General features: G+C 45.6%; 1 protein-coding gene and 1 long non-coding RNA gene across 5 annotated transcripts in view; one reads left to right on the top strand and one right to left on the bottom strand.

Annotated features, from left to right (window-relative positions):
• LOC127056922 (protein mono-ADP-ribosyltransferase PARP12-like) overlaps positions 1-21212 on the top strand; it is a 42460-nt gene extending 21248 nt beyond the window's left edge. The window contains exons 3-14 of one of the 4 annotated variants that reach the window (XM_050965272.1): positions 1327-1588; positions 1713-1844; positions 3162-3263; positions 5605-5728; positions 7253-7421; positions 7995-8042; positions 11198-11318; positions 12458-12554; positions 13443-13521; positions 17251-17381; positions 19897-20048; positions 20812-21212. In XM_050965272.1, the coding sequence (XP_050821229.1) occupies positions 1327-1588; positions 1713-1844; positions 3162-3263; positions 5605-5728; positions 7253-7421; positions 7995-8042; positions 11198-11318; positions 12458-12554; positions 13443-13521; positions 17251-17381; positions 19897-20048; positions 20812-21095 (1701 nt within the window). In that variant the 3' untranslated portion in view covers positions 21096-21212. Of the gene's footprint in view, positions 1-1326; positions 1589-1712; positions 1845-3161; positions 3264-5604; positions 5729-7252; positions 7422-7994; positions 8043-11197; positions 11319-12457; positions 12555-13442; positions 13522-15529; positions 17057-17250; positions 17382-19896; positions 20049-20811 lie in introns of those variants that run through there. The other 3 variants (XM_050965281.1, XM_050965300.1, XM_050965290.1) reach the window with 3 other exon arrangements.
• On the bottom strand, positions 43-1764 carry LOC127057857 (uncharacterized). Its single transcript, XR_007776205.1, has 2 exons — positions 1676-1764; positions 43-401 (listed from the first exon to the last, which is right to left on the bottom strand). It is a non-coding gene; the product is annotated as an uncharacterized LOC127057857 (long non-coding RNA).
• Positions 21213-27590: the final 6378 nt, after the last annotated feature.

Here is a 27590-nt window from a genome sequence, read left to right as displayed (position 1 = left end):
AGTACCCCCTCTGTTCATTGAGCAGACAGAAAACAAGGATAATGCATCTCAAAATGTACTCTTGGTTTATTTTGGCAATATTCGTTTTCTCTCTAATTATTTGATGTACGATTTCACTCTTTACAGTAACATACTGTAGTCATACTTGGAATTTTCTGGCACTTCTCCTATCCAGTGATCTTGATACAAGATGTTGGTAAGAGCAGGGCTTTGGAGCAGAGCCTGGAGCGTGGAGCAATGGAGCTGCAGGTTTTTGCCTGGAGCTGCAGCTGAGCCGGAGCACAGCTCCAAAGCCCTGGAAGAGACGGAATAGTGTTCTGTGTTAAGTAGGGAGACATCATCATTTGTGTATGAATTGTAAGGTGTGGCTCCTTTACTTCTCAGTCCAACGTAAGAAAGACCTAGAAAAAGCATAGAACAAACCTGTTAAAAATGCAGTCATCCGAGCAAAAAGGCTGAGCTTTTGCAGGTTAGAATTTCATATTTTTAATTAGTGTAACATCTAGGAGCCTTAGTCATGGATCACAGGACCCCCTTCTGCTAGATGCTGCACAAACAGAAAAAAAGACAGACTCTGCCTCAGGAAATGATACTCTTATGCAACATACTGTAAGCTGAGCAGGGCCACCTGGCGGGGGGGTGCAATTTGCCCCAGGCCCGCGGGGCCCCCACGAGAGTTTTTGGGGCCCCTGGAGCAGAGTCCTTCACTGGCTCTGGGGACCTCAGAAAACTCTCGTGGGGCCTGGGCCCCTGGAGCTTCTTCCGCTCCAGGTCTTCGGCGGCAATTCGGCGGCGTGGGGCTCTTCCGTTCTGGGACCCACTGCCAAAGTGCCCTGAAGGCCCGCGGCAGGGGAGTCCTTCCGCCCCGGAACCTGCCACCAAAGACCCCAGGCCCCCTGAATCCTCTGGGCGGCCCTGAAGCTGAGTGAGGTAGGGGCCATCTTCTGTTCTGTGTTTGCACAACGTCTAGCACAATGGGGGTTGGTCCGTGACTGGTGCTTCTAGGCCCTACTGCAACACAAATAATAAACAACATATAAAAAACAATTTGGTGTGGCCAAAAGTGCCATTGTTAGAAAGGTTGACATGCCCTCTGGAAACCTCACACAACTTTGAAATCCATGAAAATGCTTTAAAATGTCTGTTCTTGGTGACCTTCCACTCCAGAAATATGCCTAGATTACAAAATCGAATTGATTGTGGGTTTTGCTTTATTCCCAGCTTTTCCATTACAGAATCCATATGCAGGTTGGGTTAAGAAAAGCCTATTGACTGGGAGGGAAAAAAAGTCTCTCTTTTAGTAATTTCTCCTCCCTCCCTCCCCAGGTATGCCAATTCTATAACAAAGGTAGAGGACCGCATGGGACTTGCAGCCAGCAAGACAATTGCAACAAACTTCATGTTTGCCGACATTTCCTCCGAGGAGAGTGTAGGTTTTCCAAGTGCAACAGATCCCACAGGATTCTGGACAACAATGTGCTGAAGTTGCTGCTAGCAGAAGGATTAAATATTTGCGTCGCAAAGAACATCCAGGTCATCTGTGATCACAAGCATACTGAGTTCAGCAAGGAGGTGGGCCAGAGGAGAAGTAAGTGTTAACAAACAGGTGTAAATTGTAGCATGAATGATGCTTCCTCCTCTCCCTTGGATGTGTTGAAGGCTATGGTTTACTTACATCTTTGTGGGATTCCACCATCCTTTTCTGCTTTCAGTGCTTCCCCCACACGACAGAGCTATACCAGTTGGAGATAAAAAGAAAGCAAATGCTGGGAATCAAGAAGAAATTGGACCTAAGCCTACTTCCATCTCACCAGCCTCTACATCATATGAGTCTCCCTCACAAGGTAAAACTATACATGTGCCAGTTAGTTTGTATGTTGAACCATCTTTTCTGAATTCCCATTTCCTTAGTTCTTGAGTATAGGCTGGGTATTGACATTCACTCCTCCTCTGCCTTCAGTAGTTGTTCTACTCATAAGAATGGATCAAACAGTGGCTAGACTCTATCACAGACCATGCATTGGAGAGCACGTCTAGGCAATGTGCGTCAGTATCTTTTTATACACATAATAGATCCCTGGCCAGTGATTGTTGTATAGGAATCTGCTACTGAGGGCAAGTAATAGAATTTCCATTTCACTAGCTGGAATGAGCATGTTCATTTGTAACAATTACTAATAATAGAGTATACAACTAGTAGGATGGTAGTGGGGAAAAATACAGTTTATTTGCATTTAACGTTAAGGCCAGGTCATGAGCTCGTGAATACCAGTATGATTCCATTGAAGTCAACCAAGGAGGATCCAGTCTAGTGGCTGCTTTTCGTTGGGGTAGTGGAGTGCTAGATACCTGGAGCTGAGAAGTGATTGGAGCGAAGATAAAGGCACAGACATTTTTGGTTTGTTAACTAGTAGGAGCTAGTAGAGGCTATTACAGAGCCCTGCTCTCCCTTTCCACCTTTTTTCCTCACCCTTGAGGCTGAAAACGTCTTCGTTTTTAATCTTCATTATAGCCCATCTGCTGGTGGTTAGGCAGCTTGTTAGTGTGCCAGGTAAATCATCCCACATTGTGGTTTACTGTTGTTGATCTCTGTTCTCCCCATCTCTTGTCCCCAACAAGTAGAATATGAAATATAGTTATACATCTTTATTAGCTGAGAGGTTGTGCTTGCATGAATGTGTTTGCATGAATACCCAGTGTCTAGTAATTCTTAGGAGTGCCTGTGGTTTAGCAATACTAGCCATACTATTGCGAAGTTCATGTAATGGACAGTGAACTCGTAAGCATCTGCTTTGATATGTGGCCTGACTTTGGTTCGCAGCATGGCCTGACTTTGCTGACTATGGTTCAGGCCTCAGATCTTAGGCCAGGCCCCGTACTCCAGGTGCGTGCGCGCTCTCTCTCTCTCTCTCTCCTACAAATAGTAACTACTACTAAACCTCCCTTTCAGGTTCCTGAAGTTAATGCCAGTTAGTGCTGTGTGAGGCAGCGCTCACTTGCACCAGGCCCAGGCTCTGAATCAGGAAGCTGCAACCAGCTCCTTGCTGCCTCTCAGACAGAACCGAGAATCAAGACCGTCTATTTTCTTTCTGTTGCAGGGTGTTTTGTTGTTTGGCATGAGGAGATACGTTTGATGTGATCTAGACTGTTCTTTCCCACAGGTGTCAAAGCTGTTCCTTCTATCAATGCTTCTGGGACCAATGAAATTAAAAAATGTGATGAGATATGCCTGTACTATATCTGGAGGTTCTGCAAACATAAAGGTAAGTCTGACTAATGGTATTATCCATTGAATGTCAACAGGAACTGCCCTGTGCAGACTTCATATCTCTACTAGTAATGGGATATGGAAACTTTCATATCTGGATCACTGGCTTAATGTTGGTAGTAATGATTCTCCATCCCATATCTAATGCCTTCAAGGTGAGATGGTCTAAAACACGGACTAAAAGCTGTCACAGTTGTGAAGAGATTCAGAGGAAAGCCAAAGGCTGAACAGACAAACACTGATGCGCCCTCTCTCTTAGAGGTGGGCCCTCCCAATCAGGGGTGAATCATGGTGGTGGGGCTAGGTGGGGGAAGTTTGCACTGTCATTGCTTGCATATTTCTGTGGCTAGAGTAAGTCAGTTTCCAGGGCTGTTAAACCTAATTCTTTTGGTGACTTAATTTTTTTAAAGATAAAAATTGGAGAAAGATGCTGTCATCAGACTTGAAGCAAAAGTCCTTGCAGACCAGTACCTGGGTCTGATTATAGCCATGTTCATTTCCCATTAAGCCCTTTACCATATGGCCTGAAGTAGCACAACATCTAGTTCCTTTTATGTGAATCAGCTGAGTTATATCAAGCTGCTTTTATTACTGATGTTGCTGATTAAAGTTGTATAATACTGAAGTAAGTTGCCTGGGAATTATGTTTTTGTTTGATTGTGCCAGACTCATACTCCAGGAAAGAGCTGAAAGATTGTTCTACTATTGCTCTTTGTCTAGTATGCAGAGTAAGAGTCAGACAGCCCTCTCCATGTCTTGGTAATAGGATTCCAGCATTTGTCTTTTAAAATATTGTGCCTTTAAAGAATTGACCCCTTCTAAGCTTTCCAACTTACAGCATCATGTCCTAGAAATTAGCTCTGGCCAAGAGTGACTAGCCGTGACTCCCTCTGGAGTGTCTCAAGGCCAATGCAAGCGCTGGCTAAAGGAAGGAACTTGACTCTGAGACTGAGGAATGAGATAAATTTAGTGGTTTGATGTAAGTGCAGAGGAGACAGAGCTGAATGGGGAGTTTCTTCTTGCTCGGGTTCTGATTCTGGGCATAAAGAGATAGGCATAATGGCTCTTGGGGGCAGGGAAGATCTTTTTCTTCTGTGTTTATACAGTGCCTACCACAGAAGGGGCCTAGTCCATGACTGGGACTCCTAGGCGCTACAGTGATACAAATAATAATAAACCTTTCCCCACCCCTGCTCTGGCTGCATAATGGACGTGGCAGTATTGCCCGTCCTGCGCTCTGGGATGCATATGGACTTCTCTTTCCTTACTCCACTGAGGGCACATGGTGGCCCAAAGAGAGCAAGGAAGAGGCAAGGCCTATGGCTCCATCCAGCCTCAGCACTTTTGCCTGCCGAGCAAGCTGGCTGCCTATGAAGGAGTATTCTGTGCTCTTGCTGGTGCCTTCCCTTGGGTGTTGCAGTTCATACTGTCCTGTGCTTTGGGCCGTGCCTTCAGTGTGTTCACCTTTCTGGTCCTGAAACTCTTTTTAAGAAACTGAGGGAGAAACAACACCAAAAATAGCACCGGGGTTTTCCTGCTGTAACCTGCTTGCTTAACCTTGTGAGAGAAACTATGCTTACTCCCCTTGTGTGTCTGGGTCTGAGCTGATAATAGCTGAGTCATACCTACGTGTCTCAGTGATAAACAGCGCTGCTCTCACACATGCCAGTGTCAGTTGTCAGGGCAATATCTAAGCAAAGAAAGGTGTGTGGACTCAGACTTAAAATCAGTATTGTAAAGCAGGGGTAGGCAACCTATGGCACACATGCCAAAGGTGGCACGCAAGCTGATTTTCAGTGGCACTCACACTGCCCGGGTCCTGGCCACTGGTCCGAGGGGCTCTGTGTTTTAATTTAATTTTAAATGAAGCTTCTTAAACATTTTAAAAACCTTATTTACTTTACATGCAACAATAGTTCAGTTGTATATTATAGACTTATTGAAAGAGACCTGCTAAAAACATTAAAATGTATTACTGGCACACAAAACCTTAAATTAGAGTGAATAAATGAAGACTCGGCGCACCACTTCCGAAAGGTTGCCAACCCCTTATGTAAAGAGTTTACGCTGCTTCACTGGTTAGAAAGGGCATGTTTCAACTCTTCCTTCAGTTTTACTCCAGTCTAGCTCTGACTTCGGTGGACTAACTTTTGATTTACCCCAGTGTACATGAAAGCAGAATCAAATGGAAAGGGAGAAGGCCAAAGGGATCATAATAAAAATGCATTGTAGGGTTTGATGCTGATTCCTGCTCCTCTCTTGGTTCATTTCAGTGTCCTGCTATCAGCCTGCTCTAAGGTTAAGTGAGCTCCTTAGCATGTTTGTTCTCTTTGCAGATGACTGCAGGATGATTCATTATCATCTGCCTTATCGATGGCAGAGGTTTGATGGAGTCAATTGGCTTGATCTTCCCAGAATGGAGGTAGTCGAAAAGGCCTATTGTGACCCCCAAAACGACAGGTATAATAATGCTTAAAAGCTCTTTGCTAAGCTCTGTAAAGGAGCTACATAGCTTTGGGGTAGCACAAGGATAGTCTATCCCTCAGTTTCTGGCTAACTCCTTTTCTCAAGAGAATTTAGGGCATGACTGCTTGATGTCCTTAGATAAGACTTCTGAAAGCTGTGTGTTGACCTCATAAGCTTCTGCTAGAGACTTCTCAGTAACATAAACGGTTGCTGAACAGGATCTCTGAGAATATACAGAGAGACAGTCTGAGGGTGCACAGGAGAAGAGAGCGAAGTTAGACAGTAGCTTAATGAAAATGTTTACCTGTTCTTGTGGTAAGTGGAATAACCTGTAGAGGAGTTCTGTCCTGCTATTGAGATTATATAGGCTAATGAAACATGTAGCATTTGGTGCACAGACTGGGTGTCTAGTAACATACATTTCATATTGAAGTTATTACCAATAACTCAGTGAAAGCTTCTCCTGGACCAGGGGTTCCCAAACTTGGTTTGCAGCTTGTTCAGGGTAAGCCCGACGCTTTGTTTACCTGAGCGCCTTGCAGGTATGGCTGCTCGCAGCTTCCAATGGCTGTGGTTCGCCGTTCCCGGCAATGGGAGCTGTGGGAAGTGGTGGCCCGCTCAGGTAAACAAAGCGTCTCATGGTCCGCCAGGGGCTTACTCTGAACAAGCCACGAACCAAGTTTGGGAACCCCTGTCCTAGACTGTTTTTGTGGCTGTCAGTCCTCTATACAGCCATTATTTGGAACTCGCCTGGAGGACTCTCTTATGAAGTTCTCCATTGTGAAGGATAGTAGATCTTATTCATAGGTAAAATATTCATAGATATAGGACGCAATAGGAGTGTTCTCTAGATTCACCCACTATCCTATTCGTTCCTTCTCTGAAAGCTCCACTTTCAACTGACACGTCACTCTGATCATGGAGCACTGGTGCTCTCTGAAGCTCAGGGTTGGCCAGACGTGATTGCTTGAGAGTTCTGGCCACTGGCTATCCAGGAACAAAGGATTTCTGTTCTGTTTTTGTAACGCCTGTTCTCAGGCAGCCTGGAACAGGCGGCTTTTATCCGTCTTTGTCAGGCAAGGCTGGTGAACTCCAACACTACACAATTTATACCCTTCTGGCAAGGAGGATACAAACACAAGCAAATACTAGCATCATGTGCATTTGTGGTTCATTACAAAAAACTTGTATCAATAAATTAGGTGTAGCCCCAAACTTTCTAGCAAGTCAGCAATGATGCCCCTAGCATCACGTAGTTTGCATGCTGTGTTAAGAGATATAGACAGTGTTAGCTCTTTTTGCAGTAGGGAGTCTAGTCACAAGGATCTGAAGCTCCTGAATCAGAGCATGCCTGCATGGGGCAATTTTCTGCCTGCCTTTCTTAAGCAACCTTAACTAGAGGTAGTGCTACCAATTCCACCTATAATGTAGAAATCTGGAAGCTGTTTCAACTGATGATGAGTGAGGATAAGTATGCACACTTAGCACTGGTGTAACTCTCTGAATTTCTCTCTCTAGCTTAGCAGATCAGAACATCAATTTCAGGTCAATTACCTCTTCTCCTGCTTTGCTTCGACGCCTCTCCACACCATCATCGGTTACAAAACCCCCCAAATTCATAATGACAACAAAATGGATTTGGTATTGGAAAAATGATCTAGGCCAGTGGATTGAATATGGGAAACAGGTGAGCACCTTGTAACGTCCATCCCCTCTTAACCACTTCTGGAGGGATGTCACAAATACAGTCTCCTCTGCTATATAGTAACCTGTAGATATTGTTTATTTGCTTTTGATTTATAAAACAATGGGCCCCTTCCCATGACTTAGTTAGCAATTAATAAAGCCAGATGATTGACTGTGGGTGGGTACTTATTTCTGGCAAAGCATGCACTATAAGCTTTCATAGATGCCCCCTCAAAAAGTCATCTGATAAAATCTTGTACCAATTTCTCTACCCTTTCCCAAAATAACATGAAAGAAGCATCATATCCAGGAGGCTTAGTGGTGGGGAATCATATACAAGATTTATGCAGCATTCATGAAAAATGCCCTTCCAGTAGCATACTTTTTCCCTTTTTTATGTATTATACAGAAGAAAACTATGTAAAGAGAACATTATTAAGGTTGCAAAGTCAAGTACTCCAAAATTAAGAAAGGCCAGAGTGAAAGTTGCCTGTACAATCGTAATTTGGCCCTCCTGTACGTATGAACTGATACAGTCTTTAACAACGTGACCATATACTATTTTTTCCCATAGGACTTCAACCTCAGAGAGCGCTCAGGATGGATGGTGGTCAATGAAGGGGTAGTTATTCAGTATTTATTTATATTCTCTTTATTCAGTCTGTGGGATGAGGCTTTATTTACTGTACACCGTCCAAACCTGGCACTTAATAAAGAATTCTAAATTTTCTCCGTGGATTTTCTGTGGCTCTCATGACTATAGTATGTGAATGCTTCACAACGTTAATGAATTAATCTTCACAAGACCCCTGTGAGATGAAGGGATAGTATCCTCATTTTACAGATGGGGATCTGAGGGACAGAGAGCTTAAAACTAAAATTGTCAAGTGTCCACTGATCTTTATAGTGGCATTTCCTAATTTATTTTAATATATGACTTTGTAACCCAAACATTCTCTTTATGTAATTTTCTGTATGTAAGTTCCTATTTTAAAAAAAAAAAAAGAAAAAGGGTAAATTGACAAAAGAAAAATTTCACCATTTGAAACCATATTGAACCTGTCATAGGGTCTATACATCTTATGCTGGTTCATCAGCCAAAGGATTAACAAAGCAACTGCCAACCTGCTTAGCCAGAGCTGATTAGCAACCTCAAAGCAGCTGGATAAAAGGGCTCCAAGATAAGTGGGTGGGGCAGCTGCAAGAGAGATTATCCCTCCAGCAGACTAGTGAGAAGCTGCCAGACAAACCAATGCTCCAAAGAGCGATAAACAGGGCAGGAGGCTGGCAAGATTACAAAGGTAGGAAGTGGCTGAGAGAACAGCATGGGACTGAGAAGGATTGGTTCTCGCTGTTCCAAACAAGGGCCCTGAGCTGGAACCCAGTGGAGTAAGTGGGTGTAGGTTCCGCTACCTACCTCGGCCAGGGATTTTTAGAGAAGAAGTTCCCAAACCCAGGAGACCTAGGGCTGATTAACCCCTACTGGAGTCAGGGAACTTCTACTGTCCCGTTATCCTAATGGGGGAAAAGACTATTGAAGAGGGATTGGGTCTTAATAAGGACTTGACAAATGCAGAGCTGGGTTTGGCAGCATAAGGGGCAGGGAACCAGGTGGGTGTAGTTCCCAGTCCTGCCACAAGGGGATGCCGACACACCCCCATATTACAGACTACCCTGTGGGTCATCAACAGGGTTGGAACAGCACAAACATCTACCACTTGAGCTAATGGAGCAATTGGCAGCAGCAGTAGGCTGTTATCCTTATAAATGGATCACCCTATAGAAGGTGATGAAAGATCTACTTTGCCAACAGATTACACATGCATTTTCTAGACAGCAGAGGAACATTGGGATTTGGGAGTCCTAAGTTCTGTTCCAGGTTGTGGAAAGGTGTGTATCTTAGTGGTTTTAGACACTCTTGCCTTGTCACCCTCAGCCCGTCCCCAAGTATATTTCCCACACCTGTCCCCACCCCCTCTGCTCTTCTCCATCATAGCCTGTCCCTGCTTCCCTTTTGCATGTGATTCAGGCTGCTTCCTCTTCCTCCATGCTACCTGAGCACCAGCAGTGGAGCATTGAGAGTGCAGGAGAAAGTCGCTCTTGTTCAAATGCCTGGCACCAAGGTTGACCCTGACATCTGGGAGGAAGGTTTGCAGGAAAAGCCCTTTGAGCCCCTGTAGTCTTCAGTTGGAGCATGCTCTGTTCAGACAGAATGTTTGAAGAAATTAGATGCCAAAGTCGTTACAAACTTCTACAGTACATGTGAGCTTGTAAAAATGGCAGTATTCAGAAGCTTATAAACTTGGCCAAATTCAGGTGGATTGTCACAAGGACCACAAAAGGCACCTCTCTGATCCAGGGCTGTCCCCCACCCTGCCAAATTTGAAGTCTGCTTCCAAAGAATGAGGGCTGTAGAGCTTCTCAACAAAATGATTTTAATTATTTTTTAATAATGGCAAAATGTTTTTTCCCCCGTCCTAATCTAATTTTTCAGAATGGCTGAGCTGTTTTTGCTAAAACTTGAATAGTTCAGCCTCCGTTAGACTCCTAGTATGGGAAAGTTCAACCCGAACAGTTAAAGTTTAGCAAAGTTATAAGCAACTGAAAAAAAAGGGTCTTTAATGGAGTGTTCAAGCAACATAAACTAGTGTCACTGCCAGCTCCATCTATCATAAAGAGATCTCTGCACAAGCGGCTGTAGCCTGGCACAGGAATAGAAATGTTCTCATAGCTTGTTCCCAATGAGTAGCAGGTTGAACTCCACTGGGTAGCTTGTAGGGGCCCAGTATCATTTCCAGAGTGCATTTCCAATTTAAGTCAATGGGAGCTGCAAGTTAGAGTGGGGCTTTTGGAACCTCGGATGGGATGGAAAGCAATTTGGGTCTATGGGACGCTAGTGATCAGTGGTGAAATGGTTCAGTTTGTGGCATTTCTCATGTCCAAAACTATTCCGGGTGGGTTTCTTCGTTGTATTGCTTTTTGGAGGGGTGCAGAAGGGTGATGACATCCTTTCATTATGCAGCGCTTTTGAGATCTATGAACGGTAAGCACTGTAAGTGCTAAGTATTACTATCAGTTATTTATTTTTCCTCAGTCTCATTCTCCCACAATCAACTCTGTAATTTCCTCTATGCCTGGAGCAAACTTCCTGACCCTGTGTGCCTCCTTCAAATTCGCTTCCTCAGTTAGTCTTCCAAAGTTGACCTCCACTCCTCCCACTATATTTTCCCACTCTCAATCCTGTGTTATACCTGATATGTGGCCAGGGAGCTGTCACTTTATTTACCTGTGTAGGCCCAGGCTCACTAATGACATATATGCAATACAGTATTTTTTCCCTGGTAGAGGTCAGAATTCATGGCTCATGTTTATCAATGAATGAAAAAGGCAGTTGTGCAATCTTTTGTCCTTCCAGATAGGTTTAATCCAGAAGTAGGCAACCTATGGCACATGTGCCAAAGGCGGCACGTGAGCTGATTTTCTGTGGCACTCACACTTCCTGGGTCCTGGCCATTGGTCTGAGGAGCTCTGCATTTTAATTTAATTTTCAGTGAAGCTTCTTAAACATTTTTAAAACCTTATTTATTTTACATACAACAATAGTTTAGTTATATATTATAGACTTATAGAAAGAGACCTTCTAAAAACATTAAAATGTATTACTGGCACACGAAACTTTAAATTAGAGTGAATAAATGAAGACTTGGCACACCACTTCTGAAAGGTTGCCGACTCCTGGTTTAACCATTATTTTTTCCCCACATTTCCATTCTATAGGACGGATTGCAGGGAGCTTCTGCGCTAGCTTCTGATGATTTGGAGAATTTATTTCTGGCAAATCCAAATGACATCCTACAGTTTCAGGCTGGTTCCCAACAATACGAGATCAATTTTAAAGGTACTGTCCCCCTTTAATTCCAGTTGAACACAATGCATTATCGTTTATAGTTTGGTAGCTCTGATATGCTACGTTGCAGTACTTTTCTGGGAGACGTGTACAGAGGGAGACTGCTGCAAATAGGACTAGCTGGATAGTTTTTCGGAGAAGGGGAAATAGTCCGCATATGCAGGGTGGAAAATTGTAAGGGGAGAGAAATCTGTAAAGTGGAGAAGTTGTAAATAAGTATGTGGGCAAATTAATGACAGAACGGAACAAGGTACAAATTGGACAAAGAGGGCAAGGTGAGGTGCATGAGGTAAGGGGGGTGGGAGAGGGAAGAGGTTTTAAAGAGAGCTTTTCCCTTTAGAGTAAACATGTGGAAGGCCTCATCTAACCAAAAAAGAAATGGTACTCGACCAGCCAGTGGTTGCATTTTTAGCTATGATTATTACTTATGATTTTGTTTAAGATGGCTCTGTTTGCCTGAGAGCATCACATGCAGCTTTTTCTTCTGCCAGATTCTGCAGCCTTAAGTCTGAGCTTCTGACAAGTCTATGACGGGAATATTTGTAATGTCACAACTGTAACCCATCACACATCTGTAGTTCTGTCTGGGGATCTCCATGGTTTACAAAGTTATTTATGAATTCTCACAACATTCCTGTGGCCTATTCTTATAATGCCCATTTTGCAGAACGGTTGCAGAGGCTCACAGAGGGTGTACAGAAAGTCTGCCAAGCTCTTTCAGCGCTCCACTGCAGAGTTGTTGACTTCACTGCAGCCTTAAATGGGAGCAGAAGACAGGAGATGAGGGAGTGAGCCCTTGTTTAAATACATAGTAAAGTCATGAATTGTCTAGGAGATCTGAACATTTTCCATGCTATGAAGAAAGAGTGTAAGTGAGATGGAGGGAGCTAGTGATTTCTGGAAGTGTAGGTAAGCTCAAGTAAGAGTCACATAAGGAAGGGACATAGAAGATTGAAACAAACTAGTAGGGCTGCAGAGACAGTGGTTGCTAAACAGACAAAAAGTTTAACTGCCACATTCCATCAACAAATGAATGTTTATTTCCTCTTGCAGTGTGTGTGTGTGTGTGTGTGTGTGTGTGTGTGTGGTGTGTGTGTAAAAAATACATGAAATAAATTTTCTCTTTCAAGAAATGGTCCAGAAAAATGTCCGTTATCAAACTCAAAGAGAAGTCCGCAGGCGACCAAAGTTCGTGTCCTCAGAAGATGTGAAAAAGATGAAAAAAGGGTACTCAGTGATGCGTTCATTTTTGTTTGTTTTTTTCACTGTAAAACGAAATGCCCCGTATGGAATGGTGGCTGCATATGGGGAAGTTTCTTGATTCTCATAGATAATTCTGGTTCGCTGATTGCCATAGTGGTTGGTTGTATTGCAATTCAACTGTTCTTGTTCGCCTCAATATACTGCATGCTTTGGTGGAATCATATAACACACTGCTGGTTTGCAGATAGTTGCAGCAGTGCCACAGTCAGTGTGCAACACTGCAGTTCTCTGCTGCATGAGCAGGAATCTGCTCGTTCCTGTGGTACATGGTGTAAGAGGAGATGGGGGTATTGATGAGGTAGAACTTGTCTTTTACAAAAGCATAGTAAGAGACCAAGGCCTCGTCTACACTGCACACTAAGTTGGTGTCACTACAACTGATGCAGTGATGTCAATTTAGCAGGTCTGGTGAAGATACGACACGTCAACGGGAGAGCGCTCTCCTATCGACTTAGTTAATCCACCTCAGTGAGAGGCAGAAGCTCCCTTCTACATAGCATGGTGTAGACACCACTTTAAGTCAATGTAAGCTATGTCGACTTCAGTTATATTACTTACGTAGCTTAAGTAGCGTAACTTAGATCGACTTTCATCACTAGTATAGATCAGGCCTAAGAAATGCTGCCCACCAGAAACTGGGGACTAATTCCTTTTGGGAACCTAGTTACATGACGATATTTAGTTGGTAATCTGCAGTAAGTAGCAAGATTAAATCTGTGTTGTAAAATTCTTACAGGGGAAGTGACCAAAATAGACTTATTCCAAGGGGACCCTATGAGTCTGGGAGAGGGTTTATGACAGGAATGGAAGTACCGTAGACTCATTCCTGATTTTCTTTTTGTTCGCAAACAGCCAAAGAGTGACTGATACTCCAGATCAAAACTATCCTAGAAACTGGGACAAATCAGCACTGCCTGACATGGGGTACAAGGTACTTGTGTTTTCTCCTTTTTGCTCCAGTGAGATTGGGTTGTTCCTATACAGGTTCTTTTGATGGAAAGGCACTGAGCCCAAAGGAACATGACAAAGAGGCCATGTATACTGAAACATTTGCCATATGGGAATATAGTTACAAAGGGCCAGATTTTAAAAGATATTTAGACACTGTACGCTCATTGATTTCATCTGCATCTCTAGGTGTGACTGGACCAGATTTTTAAAAAGGTATTAAAGTGTCCTGAGACTAGCAATATGGGTGCTAGTTGAGTTGGTGGGTTTTCAAACAGTATTTTTACACGGCAGTTAGACCCCTACGGCTGGCCTGTGCCATCTGACTTGGACTCATGGGGCTCAGGCTAAGGGACTGTTTAATTGCAGTGTAGATGTTTGGGCTTGGGCTGGGTTTGGGTTTGGATTTGGACTCTAGGACCCTGTGAGGTGGGAGGGTCCCAGAGCCTGAACATCCTCACTGCAGTTAAATGTAGATTTTTAAAAGTAGTGTAGATGTACCCTGGAGTTCACATCTGTTCAATAGGAACTGGACTGAGATTACCAACTTTTGTCACACAGGCCACCAAAGAACCGTCATATGATGACGATATGGTCATTACTAGGTCAAGTTGCCTCTCTTTTCATATCTAATCAAACAAATACAGTATTAAACTTATAATATATACACAGAGGGTGAGGGATAGCTCAGTGGTTTGAGCATTGGCCTACTAAACCCAGGGTTGTGAGCTCAGCCCTTGAGGGGGCCACTTAGGGATCTGGGGCAGAATCAGTACTTGGTCCTGCTAGTGAAGGCGGGGGTCTGGACTCAATTGTCCCTTCTAGTTCTAGGAGATAGGCATATCTCCATTCATTTATTTAAAGAAATGAAGCTAACAAGTAAGAGCAGAGCTGTTGGACAGCTAGGAGTTTTTACTAGCAGTTTTGATGATATTTGCATGTTGCTTCAACAGATGGATCAAAAGAAATACTGGAATCATCTAGTTAATAGTTCTATGGCTAAGGAACAGACCGAGAATCAAGCACTTGGATACACCATGGTTTTGTAGCTCCTCCTTTAGAGGAGGTTTAAGTGCAGGCTCCAGTACCAGCTCTGCTACAGATGTCCTATGTGAAATTGGCCAAGTCACTTGGGCACAGAATAAGTGGGAGGCATCAAGGAGCTGGTGATGGATTCCTGATTCTCAGACTGTTTTTATTGGTGCTAAGAGCAGTTTTTGGGCACTTTGCCAGCGGGTGATAGCCAGAGAGCAGAACTTTGCAGATGTTCACACTCTTTGCAGTTCTTCACCCCATATTCCCAGGCTGCAGTGAGGAGTGACTTAGGAGCACACCATGCCATTTCTATGCCAGCTGTCCTTTAGGCTGTATGGACCAGATTCAGATCCTCTTATTCATGTTGGGTGGCTTTGTTTACCACGAATAACTTGTGGAGTAAGGTGCTACTCAACACAAGTAAGGGAATCAGAATCTGGACCTGCGGTAAAGCTGACATCAGTGACAAAAAGTAAGTCTTTGCTCCTGTTATCCTTGCCACTGCAGCTGAGGGGGAATTAGGAAATTCCTCCATGTGTGTTATCAAGGGAATTGTTAACAAAGGCTGGGATTTTCAAAGCAGCCTAAGGTGGTTAGGTGCCAAATTCCCTTTAAACACCAATGGGATTTGGGAGCCTAATTCCTTTTCCCTTTCAAATCCCAGCCTAAATTCCAATTAGGTACACCTGTGCTAAGCTCACTGGAGACAATGGGGTTGCACAGGCACAAAGAATTTGACTGGCAGGAACATGTTATAACTGCTGGTTAGTGATGTGAGAGATTAAAAGAATCCAGCTTGTGTTTCAGTCAAGTACCTCATCTCAATTGACACTTTAAGATGGAAGATGTTAAATAACTGCAAAGTATTATCAATTCTTAAAGTGTAGGCCAGGTAGAAGCATAACTGACCTGAGATTGCTCATTACCTCTCTGACCATAAGGCTTTTCTTTCACAGTAGTAATCCTCTTTCACTGTTTCATGACTGGCTGGGATTCTGCATGCCTCTGTGGTGGCCTTCACGACATCTGACACCTCAGCCTTGATGAATTTCCTACACTTCAGACATTGGCCTTGCAAACTGTTCTGGAAAATCTTGCTACACCGTAAAGGATCACTTATGAGAGGCTTTGCTTTTTTTTGTTTGTTTGTTTAGTCTTCCCTGTTTAGTATAAGGACTTCTATTTTATTCCTCCTTCCCTACACATAATATTGGAGGTTGCAGTATTTATTCTGTAAAGCATTTTGAGACATGAAAAATCCTATGCAAAGTAAAAGTTTATATGTCTATAATCTATATCTGGGGGGGCAAACATTTTGGCCGGAGGGCCACATCTGGGTAGGGAAATTGCAGGGCAGGGGGTTGGGGTGTGGGAGGGGGTGCAGTGTGCAGGAAGGGGCTCAGGGCAAAGGCTTGGGGTGCCGGAGGGGTGCGGGGTGTACAAGGAGGCTCGTGGCAGGAGGGGGTGTGGAGTGCGAGAGGGGGATTAGGGCAGGGGGTTGGGATGTGGGCTGCGGCAGGGGGCTTACGGCAGGGGGTTGAAATGCAGGAGGGGTGCGGCAGGGGGCTCAGAGCAGGGGATTGGAGTGTGGGCTCTGGCCCGGTCGCTGCTTACCTGGTGTGGCTCCAGGGTGGCAGCAGTGCACAGTGGGGACAAGACAGGCTCTCAGCCTGCCCTGGCCCCGCCCTGCTCCTGGAAGCGGGCAGCACTATGTCCCTGCAGCCTCTGTGCACTGCCCTTGCCTGTGGGTACCTCCCCTGAAGCTCCCATTGAAGTTCCCCATTCCCAGCCAATGGAAGCTGCAAGGGGCGGTGCCTGCAGGCGAGGGCAGTGCACAGAGCCCTCTGCCCCACGCTGCAGGGACGTGGAGCTAGCCACTTCTGGGAGTGGCATGGGGCCTGTGGTGCTACAGGGTGGCAATCCCACAGGCCGAATCCAGCCTGCAGACCATAGTTTTCCCACTTCTGATCTATGTTGTTAGATATTGATAGCTTGTTAGGATTAGTAAATCAGGTTTTGTGAATCCCCTTCCATCTTCTTTTTACTTTGTGTAATGGCGGCAAAATGGAATTGGTAGTTGAAGAGAGATACATGGCAAAAATGAATTGTCTTAAAATGTATGAATATAATATTTGTGTTAGAGAATGAGCAGGCTGAACCAGAGGTGGATTGAGCTGCTTTCACCATGCTTCCCAGAGCAGCCAGTGCTCTGTTTTAAGATGCACTGTTGACACGTTGGAACTGGGGCCTTTCACCTCAAGTTTTGATTTTCATATTGGCCCTAGGCAGCAGTGACTGAAAAACTGTTACCAACTCACGTCTGTCTGGTAGTCCTGTGTTACAGGAGTTAGTAGTCTCAGCCTAGTTTATAGTTGACAGGTCACCATCTCAACAGATGAAGTATGGAACGTATACAAACACTTGAATTCAGCTCTCCTTCATCTGAGAGATCCTTCCCACAGAGAGGGGTACAGTGCACAGAACTAGGGGGTACAGTGCACAGTGCATAGGAACTATCTAGGCTGTTCCTGTTCTGTGAGTGAATAAGATTTCAAGTACTACATACACTCAAAAGATCCACCTTTGATCTCACTGGTTCTGCCTATGAAAGCGTGGTCAGCCCTTACAGCCTGCTGAAGCTTTCTGTAACCTTTGGCTGTGGTTTGGTATTTTGTAGGCAGTGGAGATCACTAATCCATCCTCTGAATACACTGAAATCGAGACCCTATTTAAAAGGACAATGAACAATTATGCTATCCAGAGAATGAGGAGGATTCAGAACCCATCCCTTTGGCAAGTCTTTCAGTGGTTTGTATCTATTTTATTACATTACACTAGTTGTGGCAATAACAAGGGGAGTGAGTCTCATAACTTCCAAGACTGTCTCTCCTGGGCATACATGCTAGTGACTGACATTAACTCTGGAGGTTACCCAGTGTGGTGCTGAAGCTTACTTTAGGAACTCAGAAATACCGCTCAGTCCTTTCTGAGGCTAATTAGCTATTCATTGTTGATGTGCTATTGCTGCTGAGCTTTAGCGCCCCCTCCTTGAAAAGGTAACATCCCCTCTACAGCAAAGCTGATGACTCTCTGCATGGAGTAGCTACTCCATGAAAATTAACAGATACGACTGGCGCACAGAATTGGTATGCAAGTACATCTGTGTTTACTGAATATTGAATTGCCCTGATAGCAGAGTCTTCACTGTTTGCACAGGTTCAAAAGGAGAATGTATCCATTAATAAGTCTGCTGCAGTGGCTCTAGAATGTCTCTCTAAATGGGTATTTTACGAAGGTGTCACACTCCTCTCGGGGCGAGGTTCCTGAAGGCATATTAGGGGCTTCTGGTGTAGAACAGCCAAACTAAATTGAACTACAATCCCCAAGGCTTGGGTTATTTGTTACTGATATGCTCTAGTTCCTTTTGGCTTTTAAATATCTACAGCATAGTTGGCCAATTAAGAACAGCAGCAGAAACATTTAATAAGAGTGCTTTGATGCCATGGTAATTAGGGGTCAGGAGAGCATATAAGATCCTGCCTAGATAGACAGATAACATTTTCCCCTCAAAAACAGTTTGGGTTTGGCAATGATCGAGCTAATAGTCTAACCAAGCAATAACAACAATTGCTAAGCAGCAAAAAAGAGTTTGCTAGAAATGGTTTGTTTTAACAGAACAGACCTTGAAAATAACTGACAGCATTTAAAAAACTAATCTTAATCCATGTGTCTTGTAGCTTTTTCCACATTCCCTTTCAGATTTTTATCAAATGTAGGGAGGCAAGTGTGATGGGTTTGGTCATACTGTTTTGGTTATACTGTCACCTGACGTGCTGGAATTACCTCTGAGCCCGTTTTTCCACTGCCAGCTTGGGACTTGAGAACCCTGCCTCGTTGAGCCAAACACACTAGCTTGCTGCAACACAGACCCAGGGTTCCACGCCCCCAAAGCTGCAGACTTTAACCAAAAACTGCTCAGCAAATCACCTATCTCCGAAACCCAGCTCTCAATGGGATCCAAACCCCAGATAAATCCATTTTACTCTGCATAAAGCTTATACGGGGTAAACTCATAAATTGTCTGCCCTCTATAAGACTGATAGAGAGAGATGCACAGTTGTTTGCTCCCCCTGGTCTTAATTATTAAACAAAAGTGATTTTATTAACCCAGAGTAAGTAATTAAGTATAAAAAGTAGGATTTAAGTGGTTTCAAGTAATAACAGGGAGAACAAAATAAGTTACCAAGCAAAATAAAACAAAACATGCAAGTCTAGGCCTAATACACTTAAGAAACTGAATAAAGGTAAATCTCACTCTCAGATATTCCAATAAGCTTTTTTCACAGACTAGACTCCTTCTTAGTCTGAGCCCAATCCTTTTCCCTGAGCCCAGTCCTTGTTAGCTCCAGCTCAGGTGGTAACTAGGGAATTTCTCATGACTGGCAGCCCCCTTTGTTCTGTGCCACCCCCTTTTATATCTTCGGCACAAGGTGGGAACCCTTTGTCTCTCTTTGGGTTGCAACCCCTCCTTCTAAATGGAAAAGCACCAGGTTTAAGATGGATTCCAGTATCCTGTGACATGTTCAGATGTTCTGTGAGACTCCAAGCCTCCATTCTTCCTGGGCTGACTCGCAGGAAGGCTGCAGGTAAACACAGCCATTTAGAACCAATTGTCCTAGTTAATGGAAGCCCTCAAGATTCCAAGCCACCATTAATAGCACACACTTTGCATAGTTACAATAGGACCTCAGAGTAATACTTCTTATTTCTAGCTTTAGGCCTTGGCTACACTGGCGCTTTACAGCGCTGCAACTTTCTCGCTCAGGGGTGTGAAAAAACACACCCCTGAGCGCAGCAAGTTACAGTGCTGCAAAGCGCCAGTGTAAACTGCCCCAGCCGCGCTCCCAGCGCTGCAAGCTGATCCCCACAGGGAGGTGGAGTACCTGCAGCGCTGGGAGACCTCTCTCCCAGCGCTGGCGCCACGACCACACTCGCACTTCGCGGGAGCGCTCCTGTGGCAGTGCTTTGGAGTTTCGAGTGTAGCCAAGCCCTCAGATACAAGAATGATACATACATACAAATAGGATGAACACACTCAGTAGATTATAAACTTTGTAATGATACCTTACCAGAGACCTTTTTCAGGAAGCATATTCCAATTACAATATATTCACACTCATAAGCATATTTCCATAAACAAGTAATTTTTACTGCCGTTCCCAGACTAGCAGATCTAATTTGACTGCCAGTGGAATACAGAAGTGGCTGGAAATCTCATCCATATTATAGTGTATGTGTCTTTTAAATATATTTTTTACATCAGGCAAAAAGAGCAGATGAAGAAGAAAAATGGAGGGAAAAATGTAGATGAGAGGCTCTTGTTCCATGGAACCAAGAGTTCCCATTTGGAAGCCATCTGCAATCACAATTTTGACTGGAGAATCTGTGGGGTCCATGGAACAAGCTTTGGAAAAGGTGAGGAGGACATGACTGCTTATATGAGATCACAGACTTTCTTTAAAGTACCCAGTGATGATGTTACAGTGATAATTGGTCTTTATAAGCTGCAGTGATTTTTTCGTGCATGGGGGAAGTGATGGGAGGGAAGCTCCAGTGTTCTTTCAGGTTGGAAAGGAATTGGTTTGCGTGGGTGGAGAATTTGATGTGGGGTTGAGAGAATTAATTTGGGGGCTGAAAAAGAATTGTTATATTGGGGGAGGAAGGGGAGAGGGGCATGTTTTGATTCCTAGGAAGTGGAGGGAAACTTGCCAGTCCATTACCTCTTTCACCTCAGCAGGAGGGGAGTTGAAGAAGATGGTAATTTTCTGTCAGATGGAGACAAGAGGTTTCTTTCCTCTTATCCACCCATGATGCTGGCTTTTTTCCTTCAGCTCTTAACATTAATTTTTTCCTCTTGTGCTATACCTGTTGATCTAATGTCTTACTCTTCCTAGGCTGTTTTTCTTTACTCTCCCTTTCTGTCTCACTCCTTCATAACCCAGCCTGCTCTTTCCTTCCTCTTGAAAGTAATGGGAGTTGTACAGCAAAATCCTTTAACTATCTGGTGTGAAATCTCCACTAAATATACTGGGGTGCCAATAAACATAAAGTTCGCTTATTGAAATTTGAGTCAAATACATCCTAATTATTGTGCTGTGCTAACTCTTTTGTGCCTGACGTATAAAGTACAGCATACACATCCAGTATCCTTACTGTGCCCTTTTTTTCTCATTCCTAGGAAGTTACTTCTCCAGAGATGCTAAGTATGCCCACAGTTATAGTCAATCTGCTGCAAAAGGGAACACCATGTTTGTGGCTCGAGTTCTAGTTGGAGACTTCGTTAGAGGAGACCCAACCTTTGTTCGTCCCCCACAAAGAGCTACTGATATGCTCACCTTTTACGACAGCTGCGTGGACAATGTGCTGGTTCCCTCCATTTTTGTCATCTTTGAGAAGCATCAGATTTACCCAGAGTATATAATAGACTATAGTGAAGAAGACAAAAAATGTTTTGTATCTTAAATAAGGGAGAGAGCAGTTTGCATTCAGATTTTTACATGTTTTTAAGGGTTTCTTATCCTGGATTAGATTGTCTAATACTCATCTCTCATTTTTAATAAAGCACCTTTCCAACTGCTACATCCAAGAATTTGCTCCTTGAAGGAGGTTGGCAAAGGGAACATCCTGCACACTAGGCAATTACTCTTTTTCATCAAACTGTTAACTTTAACTTGTTCATAATATGTAAACCTTAGGGTAGCCCCACACAGGAGGGGTCAGAATTGGGGATGTGGGAGTGGAATTTTATGATTCTTCTTTGTGCAGCAACAGTAAACTTTGGAAATACTAACTAGAAAGGATTTCTCTTGAGAAGTACGTTCAACTGAGAGAAAAATTGTCTACTCTAGTTTAATATAGTTGACAACTTGTTGTATGCTTACGGCTTTTAGATTTTGTAGTGCTCTGAATCATGAGTCATTCAACTCTGATGCCTTTACTGAGGTGGCTCTTTCCCTTGCCTACCCTATCATTTCCAAGGAACCTGTGAATTAGTTCACTGTGGATTTGACAGGGTGGTGTTCTTGGAGTACTATATGTCGATGTCAATATTTTAGATTAAAATCAGTAACTAGACAAAGAAAAATTCTGTTCTTTTAAATTGATGTAATGAACAAGGTCTCAAAAGGAAGAGTTCCTCCTGGTGCACAAGCAATGTTAACCTAATGGTTAGAGCAGAATACTGTCAGCCATGGTTCTGTTTCCAACTCTATAGCAGATTTTCTGTGCAACTTGGATCTGTAGGTAGGAAAGCTGGAGGCAGACCATAACAATTGACTGGGAAAAGGCATGTCCCAGAATTGGTTGTTTCAGTTGCTAATGATTACATGCATAAATTTAAAGGCTTGGCTGAGATTCACTTGAAACCTTGCCTTTAGTGTATTACGTTTTCCATATGTGGATAGTTGTCCAGCAAATGCTGTAGGACAGAAGTAATGTCTTGGGGTGCTTTGATGTTTTTCTGTCACACAGGATGGACAGTAATTTTCGTTGTGCCAGGGACATCACATGACTTGTGTAGAGTGAACGTCTTTAAAGGTGTTCTTCATCACTCTGGTGCAGTAGAACGTGCTCACGTGACAAGAACTTGTTAGTTCCTCGTTTATGTAATCTTCATTTTCTATGGCCAGTTGTATGCTAGGAAAATTACCCACTGCTGACAATGATGAGCCAAGCATAGTCATAACAGTGTTCTAACTATTGTTTATGAAGTGGTTCGGGTCTTACCAGATTGTTCTGGTCTACATTTTCATATAAACCATGTTTAGCATTACCCCATGTCAATAATGGGTAACTTTCCTAATAGTGACCAAGCTTGTTTTAATAACAGATCTGCAGTCTGTTGAGCTCTCATTCAGCCGGTTTTTTGGTAATGAAGATCACATTTCCATCATCCCCTACTAACTTTCTAAGAGCTCACCTTTTGGGCTGCAATGCCTCTGTTCAAAGGTGACTCATTTTGGCAAGAGTGAGCAAACTCCCTTGGCTAGTGGGAGGGGAAAACTGCTACAGCAAGAACTACTGAAGTTTATAATGTGGCATGTTTAAAGACTATTGCATTTTGCTAGGCTTGGGGGACGGAGGGGGGTGGGGAGGGAGGGGAACTGGTTTTGAATTTAGCCAAGCTGTAACCATATCCTGGGCATGGGAGTTAGACAAATTGCAGGCTGGAGCTGCTCACTGAGCTGCTGGGAATTGACAAGCTCCCACTGAGGAAGAAGGGTGTAAGACTAGGAAATGAAAATGCAGTAAATGACTCAAGCCTTTATACAATCAAAGAATGTTTGTTTTCAACTTTAAAAAAAAATCAAAAATACAGAATCTAGTTATCCATGGTGGTGGAGGACCTGTTGGAGGCATTCCAAGATGTGTATTGAGTGCTTTGGCATCTCAGCTGAAGGGTGAAGATGTGGAGGTTGATTCTGAAACACTAATTTCTCCCAAATGTTCAATAGGCTTTGGAGTTTAGTATTTTTAGACACCTATTTGATAGAGTATAAAAATCAGTACTATTACTCAGCTTTTGTCTCTAGTAATTAATGAATGTCACTAGACCTTTAGTTGCCACAGAATCAGCCATAGTACACAAGACCTTCATTTATAATGCAAAAAACAAAGCTGGAGAAACATTTGACATATCTTTCAGGTCCTCTTTACACATAAGAAAGGTGGGGTGGGGAGAGACAAATTTACATTTTCTCCTGTGTTGCTCATCATTAAAGTTCCAAAAGAAATGTTAACTCTGCCACATTTCACATAGTGTATATTTCTATTTGTCTGTTGTTAAATGTGTAATGTAATATGTTGTAATGTAAGCTTATGCCATAATCAAACCGATTGAGCAATATAGCCAGTTAATACTGCTATTCCAGGCTTTTTACTTTTGTGTTTCTGGACTTTGATTTGACCTGGGCAACTGTAGTGAGACCTCAGATAAGTCTACATACACAGCTAAGTATGAAGGGCTGCATCAAACAGAACAGTTTGTGAAGTTGTGTGTAACTGAGCTGTGCAATCACAAAATGTCTTTTAATAAATTGAATATCAAATTACGATTGTCAGATATCTTTTATGTTTAATTATGTGGCATTGGGGACGCTATCTTCTATGAGCAATTACTTGAGACCAGGGGTTGGCAACCTATGGCACGTGTGCCAAAGACGGCACGCAAGCCGATTTTTAATGGCATGCTGGAGCCTGCTGGGACTCCAGCATGCCATTAAAAATCCTGCCCAGCCCAGCCCGCTTTCCTCTGCCCTCCGCTCCCCCCCGCGAGGGCAGGGAGCAGAAGCATAGCCATGCGCACGGGGTGGGCAAATGGCCCCACTCTCCTGGCATGGCAAGCCGTGGGGTCCATGCTCCTGGGCCAGAGTGCCCAGCCGAGCACAGCAAGCCGTCGGCCCCTCCCCTGCCTCCCCCCCCCTCCCCTGGAGCCTGCCACCACGTGTGCAGCATTCTGGGGGTTGGGGCTGCAAGCTCCCGCGGGGCAGCGTTTGGCTCTGCAGGGAGGCAGAAACGCTTCCTGCTCAGCCGGAGCCGTGCCGCCAAACATGCAACGCTCTGAGGGGTGGGGCTGTGTGCTCCCACAGGGCAGCATGTTTGGCTCTGCGTGGAGCCTCGTGGTAAGGGGTCCAGGGCTGGGGGGGGATTGGATAAGGGGTGGGGGCAGTCAGGGGACAGGGAGCAGGGTGGGTTGGATGGGAGGGTGGGATCCCGGGATGGGTCTTTAGGGGTGGGGGGTCTCTGGAGGGGGCAGTCAGGGAGCAGGGGAGGTTGGATGGGGCATGGGAGTCCCGGGGTCTGTCAGCGGGTGAGGGGTGGATAGGGCTCAGGGGACTGGGAGCAAAGAGGGTCCGGGGGGCAGTTAGGGTGGGGGGGGTCTCTGGAAGGGGTGGTCAGGGTACAAGGACCTGAGGAGGGAGTTGTATGAGTCGGGAGTTTCAGAGGGGAGCCCTGTCAGGAGGTAGGGGTGTGGAGAGGGGTTGGGTCAGGCAGGGAGCAGGGGGGGTTGGATGGGTCAAGAGTTCTGGCAGTCCTGTCAGGGGGCGGGGAGTGGTTGGATATGCAAGGGAGTCCCGGGGTCTGTCTGGGGGTGGGGTTGTGAAGAAGTGTCGAGGCAGTCAGAGGACAAGGAACAGGGAGGCTTACATAGGGAGTGGGGTCCTGGGGGGCAGTTGGGGGAAGGGGTCCCAGGAGGGGATAGTCAGGGGACAAGAAGCAGGGGGGTTGGGAGTTCTTAGGGGGACAGTCACCCAGCCCTCTCCCCTGAGCCCTGACCCCCCCCATGCACACATTCCCCCGCCCTCTGCCCTGAGCCCTGCACACAACCCCTGAGGCCCCACCCCTGAGCCCTGTACCTCCCTCATACACAGCCAGCCCTCTGCTTGACTCCATCCCCCCCACCCCACACACATACAACCCTAGCCCTGACTCTGGTACCCCCACACATACCCAGCCCCTCCTTTGCCCTGACACCTGCACTCCCCCATATACCAGCCCTGACTCCAGCCCTCGGTCCCCAGCCCTCTGCCCTGACTCTTGCACCCCCCTCCCACATCCCCAGCTCGCCCCCCACACTCCATGCACCCGCCACATCCCTATCCCCACCCTGAGCACCAAAGGGGAGCGCCTGCACCCCTCCTCCACATTCCCACCTGCACCCCTCACACCAAATGGGAGCTGCCCAGGTAACTGCCCCACACTCAAACCTCCTGCCCCAACTCTGAGCCCCCTCCCTCATTCTAGCTCCTGGCCAGACCTTCACCCCCTGCCCTGTGCTCGGTCCACTCCCACCCTCAGCTCAGTGCAGAGAGAGGAAGAGAATGGGCCAGAACCAGGGAGAAGGTAGGTACCCACTGTATGTGGGCAGGGCCGGGACCCCAGACTGGCAGCGGGCTGAGCAGATCTGGCAGCCAAGATCCCAGGTGGCAGGAGCCGGCAGATGGAACCCCTGAGTGGCAGTGGGCTGAGCCGCTCAGTCCACTGCCAGTCTGGGGTCCCATCTGCCGGCTCCGCACAGCCTGCTGCTGGTCTAGGGTTCTGGCTGACAGACCCTTGCCAGCCGGGGTCCCGGCCGCAGGCCTCGCTCAGCCTGCTGCCGGCCTAGGTGAACAGAGCCCCAGCCCAGCAGCGGGCTGAGCGGGACGGCAGCATAAGATCAACATTTTAATTTCATTTTAAATGAAGTTTCTTAAACACTAGTTTAGTTATATAAGACACCTTCTAAAAAACATTAAAATGTATTATTGGCATGCGAAACCTTAAATTAGAGTGTATAAATGAAGACTCGGCACCCCATTTCTGAAAGGTTGTTGACCCCTGACTTAGACAGTCATGGAAGAAGCAAAAGATTGAGAGGAAGCAACTGTAGTACCACTGTTCAGAAGGGGGGAAATGTCCTGGCAAGGGCTGATCAATAAATAACTCTTGCTATAGATTTTACACACACACCTATGGCAAGCTACAATGCTGATTTTTATTGTCATCAATACAGTGCAGTCTAGATGCATTTTGTAAGATGTAAAAGTGCCTAACTGATTTGGGCACCTAAGTCTCATTGACTGTCAATGAGTTTTAGATGCATAAGGGCTGGATTCACAAAGGAACTTAGGTGTGGTGATGCTGAGCATCACTGTGCCTCACTTTCATAGATTATTAGGGTTTGAAGGGACTCAGGAGATCATTTAATCCAACACCACCCTACTCAAAGCAGGACTAATCCCCAACTAAATCCATAAATGGCCCCCTCAAGGGCTGAACTCACAACCCTGGGTTTAGCAGGCCAATGCTCAAACCACTGAGCTATTAAGACATCTTGAAAAATCACTGGGATTCACAAAGCCTGAGTTTGGTGGGAGACAGGTGCCTCAGAATGGGATTCACAAAAGCTAGCACACTAGGCAGTTCCTTGCCTAAGTTAGCTAGTGGGAGATGCCAAAGCGATGGATTTGTTCTAAGCCCCACCCCCTCCGAGTTTGGTGCCGAAGGGCAGGCCAACACTTAAAACATTGCATTGGTGCAGCTGCACCACCGTAGCACTTCAATGAAGATGCTGTAAACCAGGAGTGGGCAAACTTGGCCTGAGGGCCGCATCAGGTTTCAGAAATTGTATGGAGGGCCGGTTAGGGGAGGGGGTCATGGCCTGGTTCCCACCTCCTATCTGCCCCCCCTCCCCAGGACTCCTGCACTATCTAACCCACCCCATTCCCTGACAGCCTCCCCCCCAGGATGCCTGCCCCTTCCACACACACACCCCGCTTCCTGTCCCCTGACTGCTCCCAGACCCCACCGCCCACCCCATGCAACCCCTCCTCATTCCTGATGGCTCCTCCAGGACTCCTGCCCCATCCAATTCTCCCTGTTCCTTGATTGCCCCTGGAACCCCTGCCCCCCTACCGCCTCATCCAATCCCTCTCCTTCCTGACTGCCCCCTCAGGACCCCTGCCCCCATTCAACCCCCTATTCCGTCCACCGACCACCCCACCTCCTATCCACAGCCCCGTCCCTGACCACCACCCTGAACTCCTCGGCCCTCTATCTAACCCCCCGCTCCCTTACTGTACTGCCTGGAGCTCCGGTGGCTGGCAGAGCTACAGCTAGGCCACACTGCTGCCGCCACCACGCAGCACAGCTGGGGTCTACAGCTGCGCTGCCCCAGGAGTTCACTGCCCCATTGCCCAGAGCATTGCACTGGCGGCAGAGCGAGCGAGCAGCGGAGGAGGAGAGACAGCAGTGGAGGGGCCGGGTGTGAGCCTCCCCGGCCGGGAACTCAGGGGCCAGGCAGGACAGTCCCGTGGGCCGTAGTTTGCCCACCCCTGTTGTAAACCGATGGGATGGAGCTCTCCCATCGGCATAGTTAATCCACCTCCCTGAGAGGTAGTAGCCATGTCAGTGGAAGAAGCTTTCCTGCTGACATAGTGCTGTCTACATGGCGGGGGGGAGAGGGTCAGTACAACGTCG

Source organism: Gopherus flavomarginatus, chromosome 1 (assembly GCF_025201925.1).
Source record: "Gopherus flavomarginatus isolate rGopFla2 chromosome 1, rGopFla2.mat.asm, whole genome shotgun sequence".
NCBI lineage: Eukaryota > Metazoa > Chordata > Testudines > Testudinidae > Gopherus > Gopherus flavomarginatus.
This window is presented reverse-complemented; position numbering and strand designations above follow the sequence as displayed.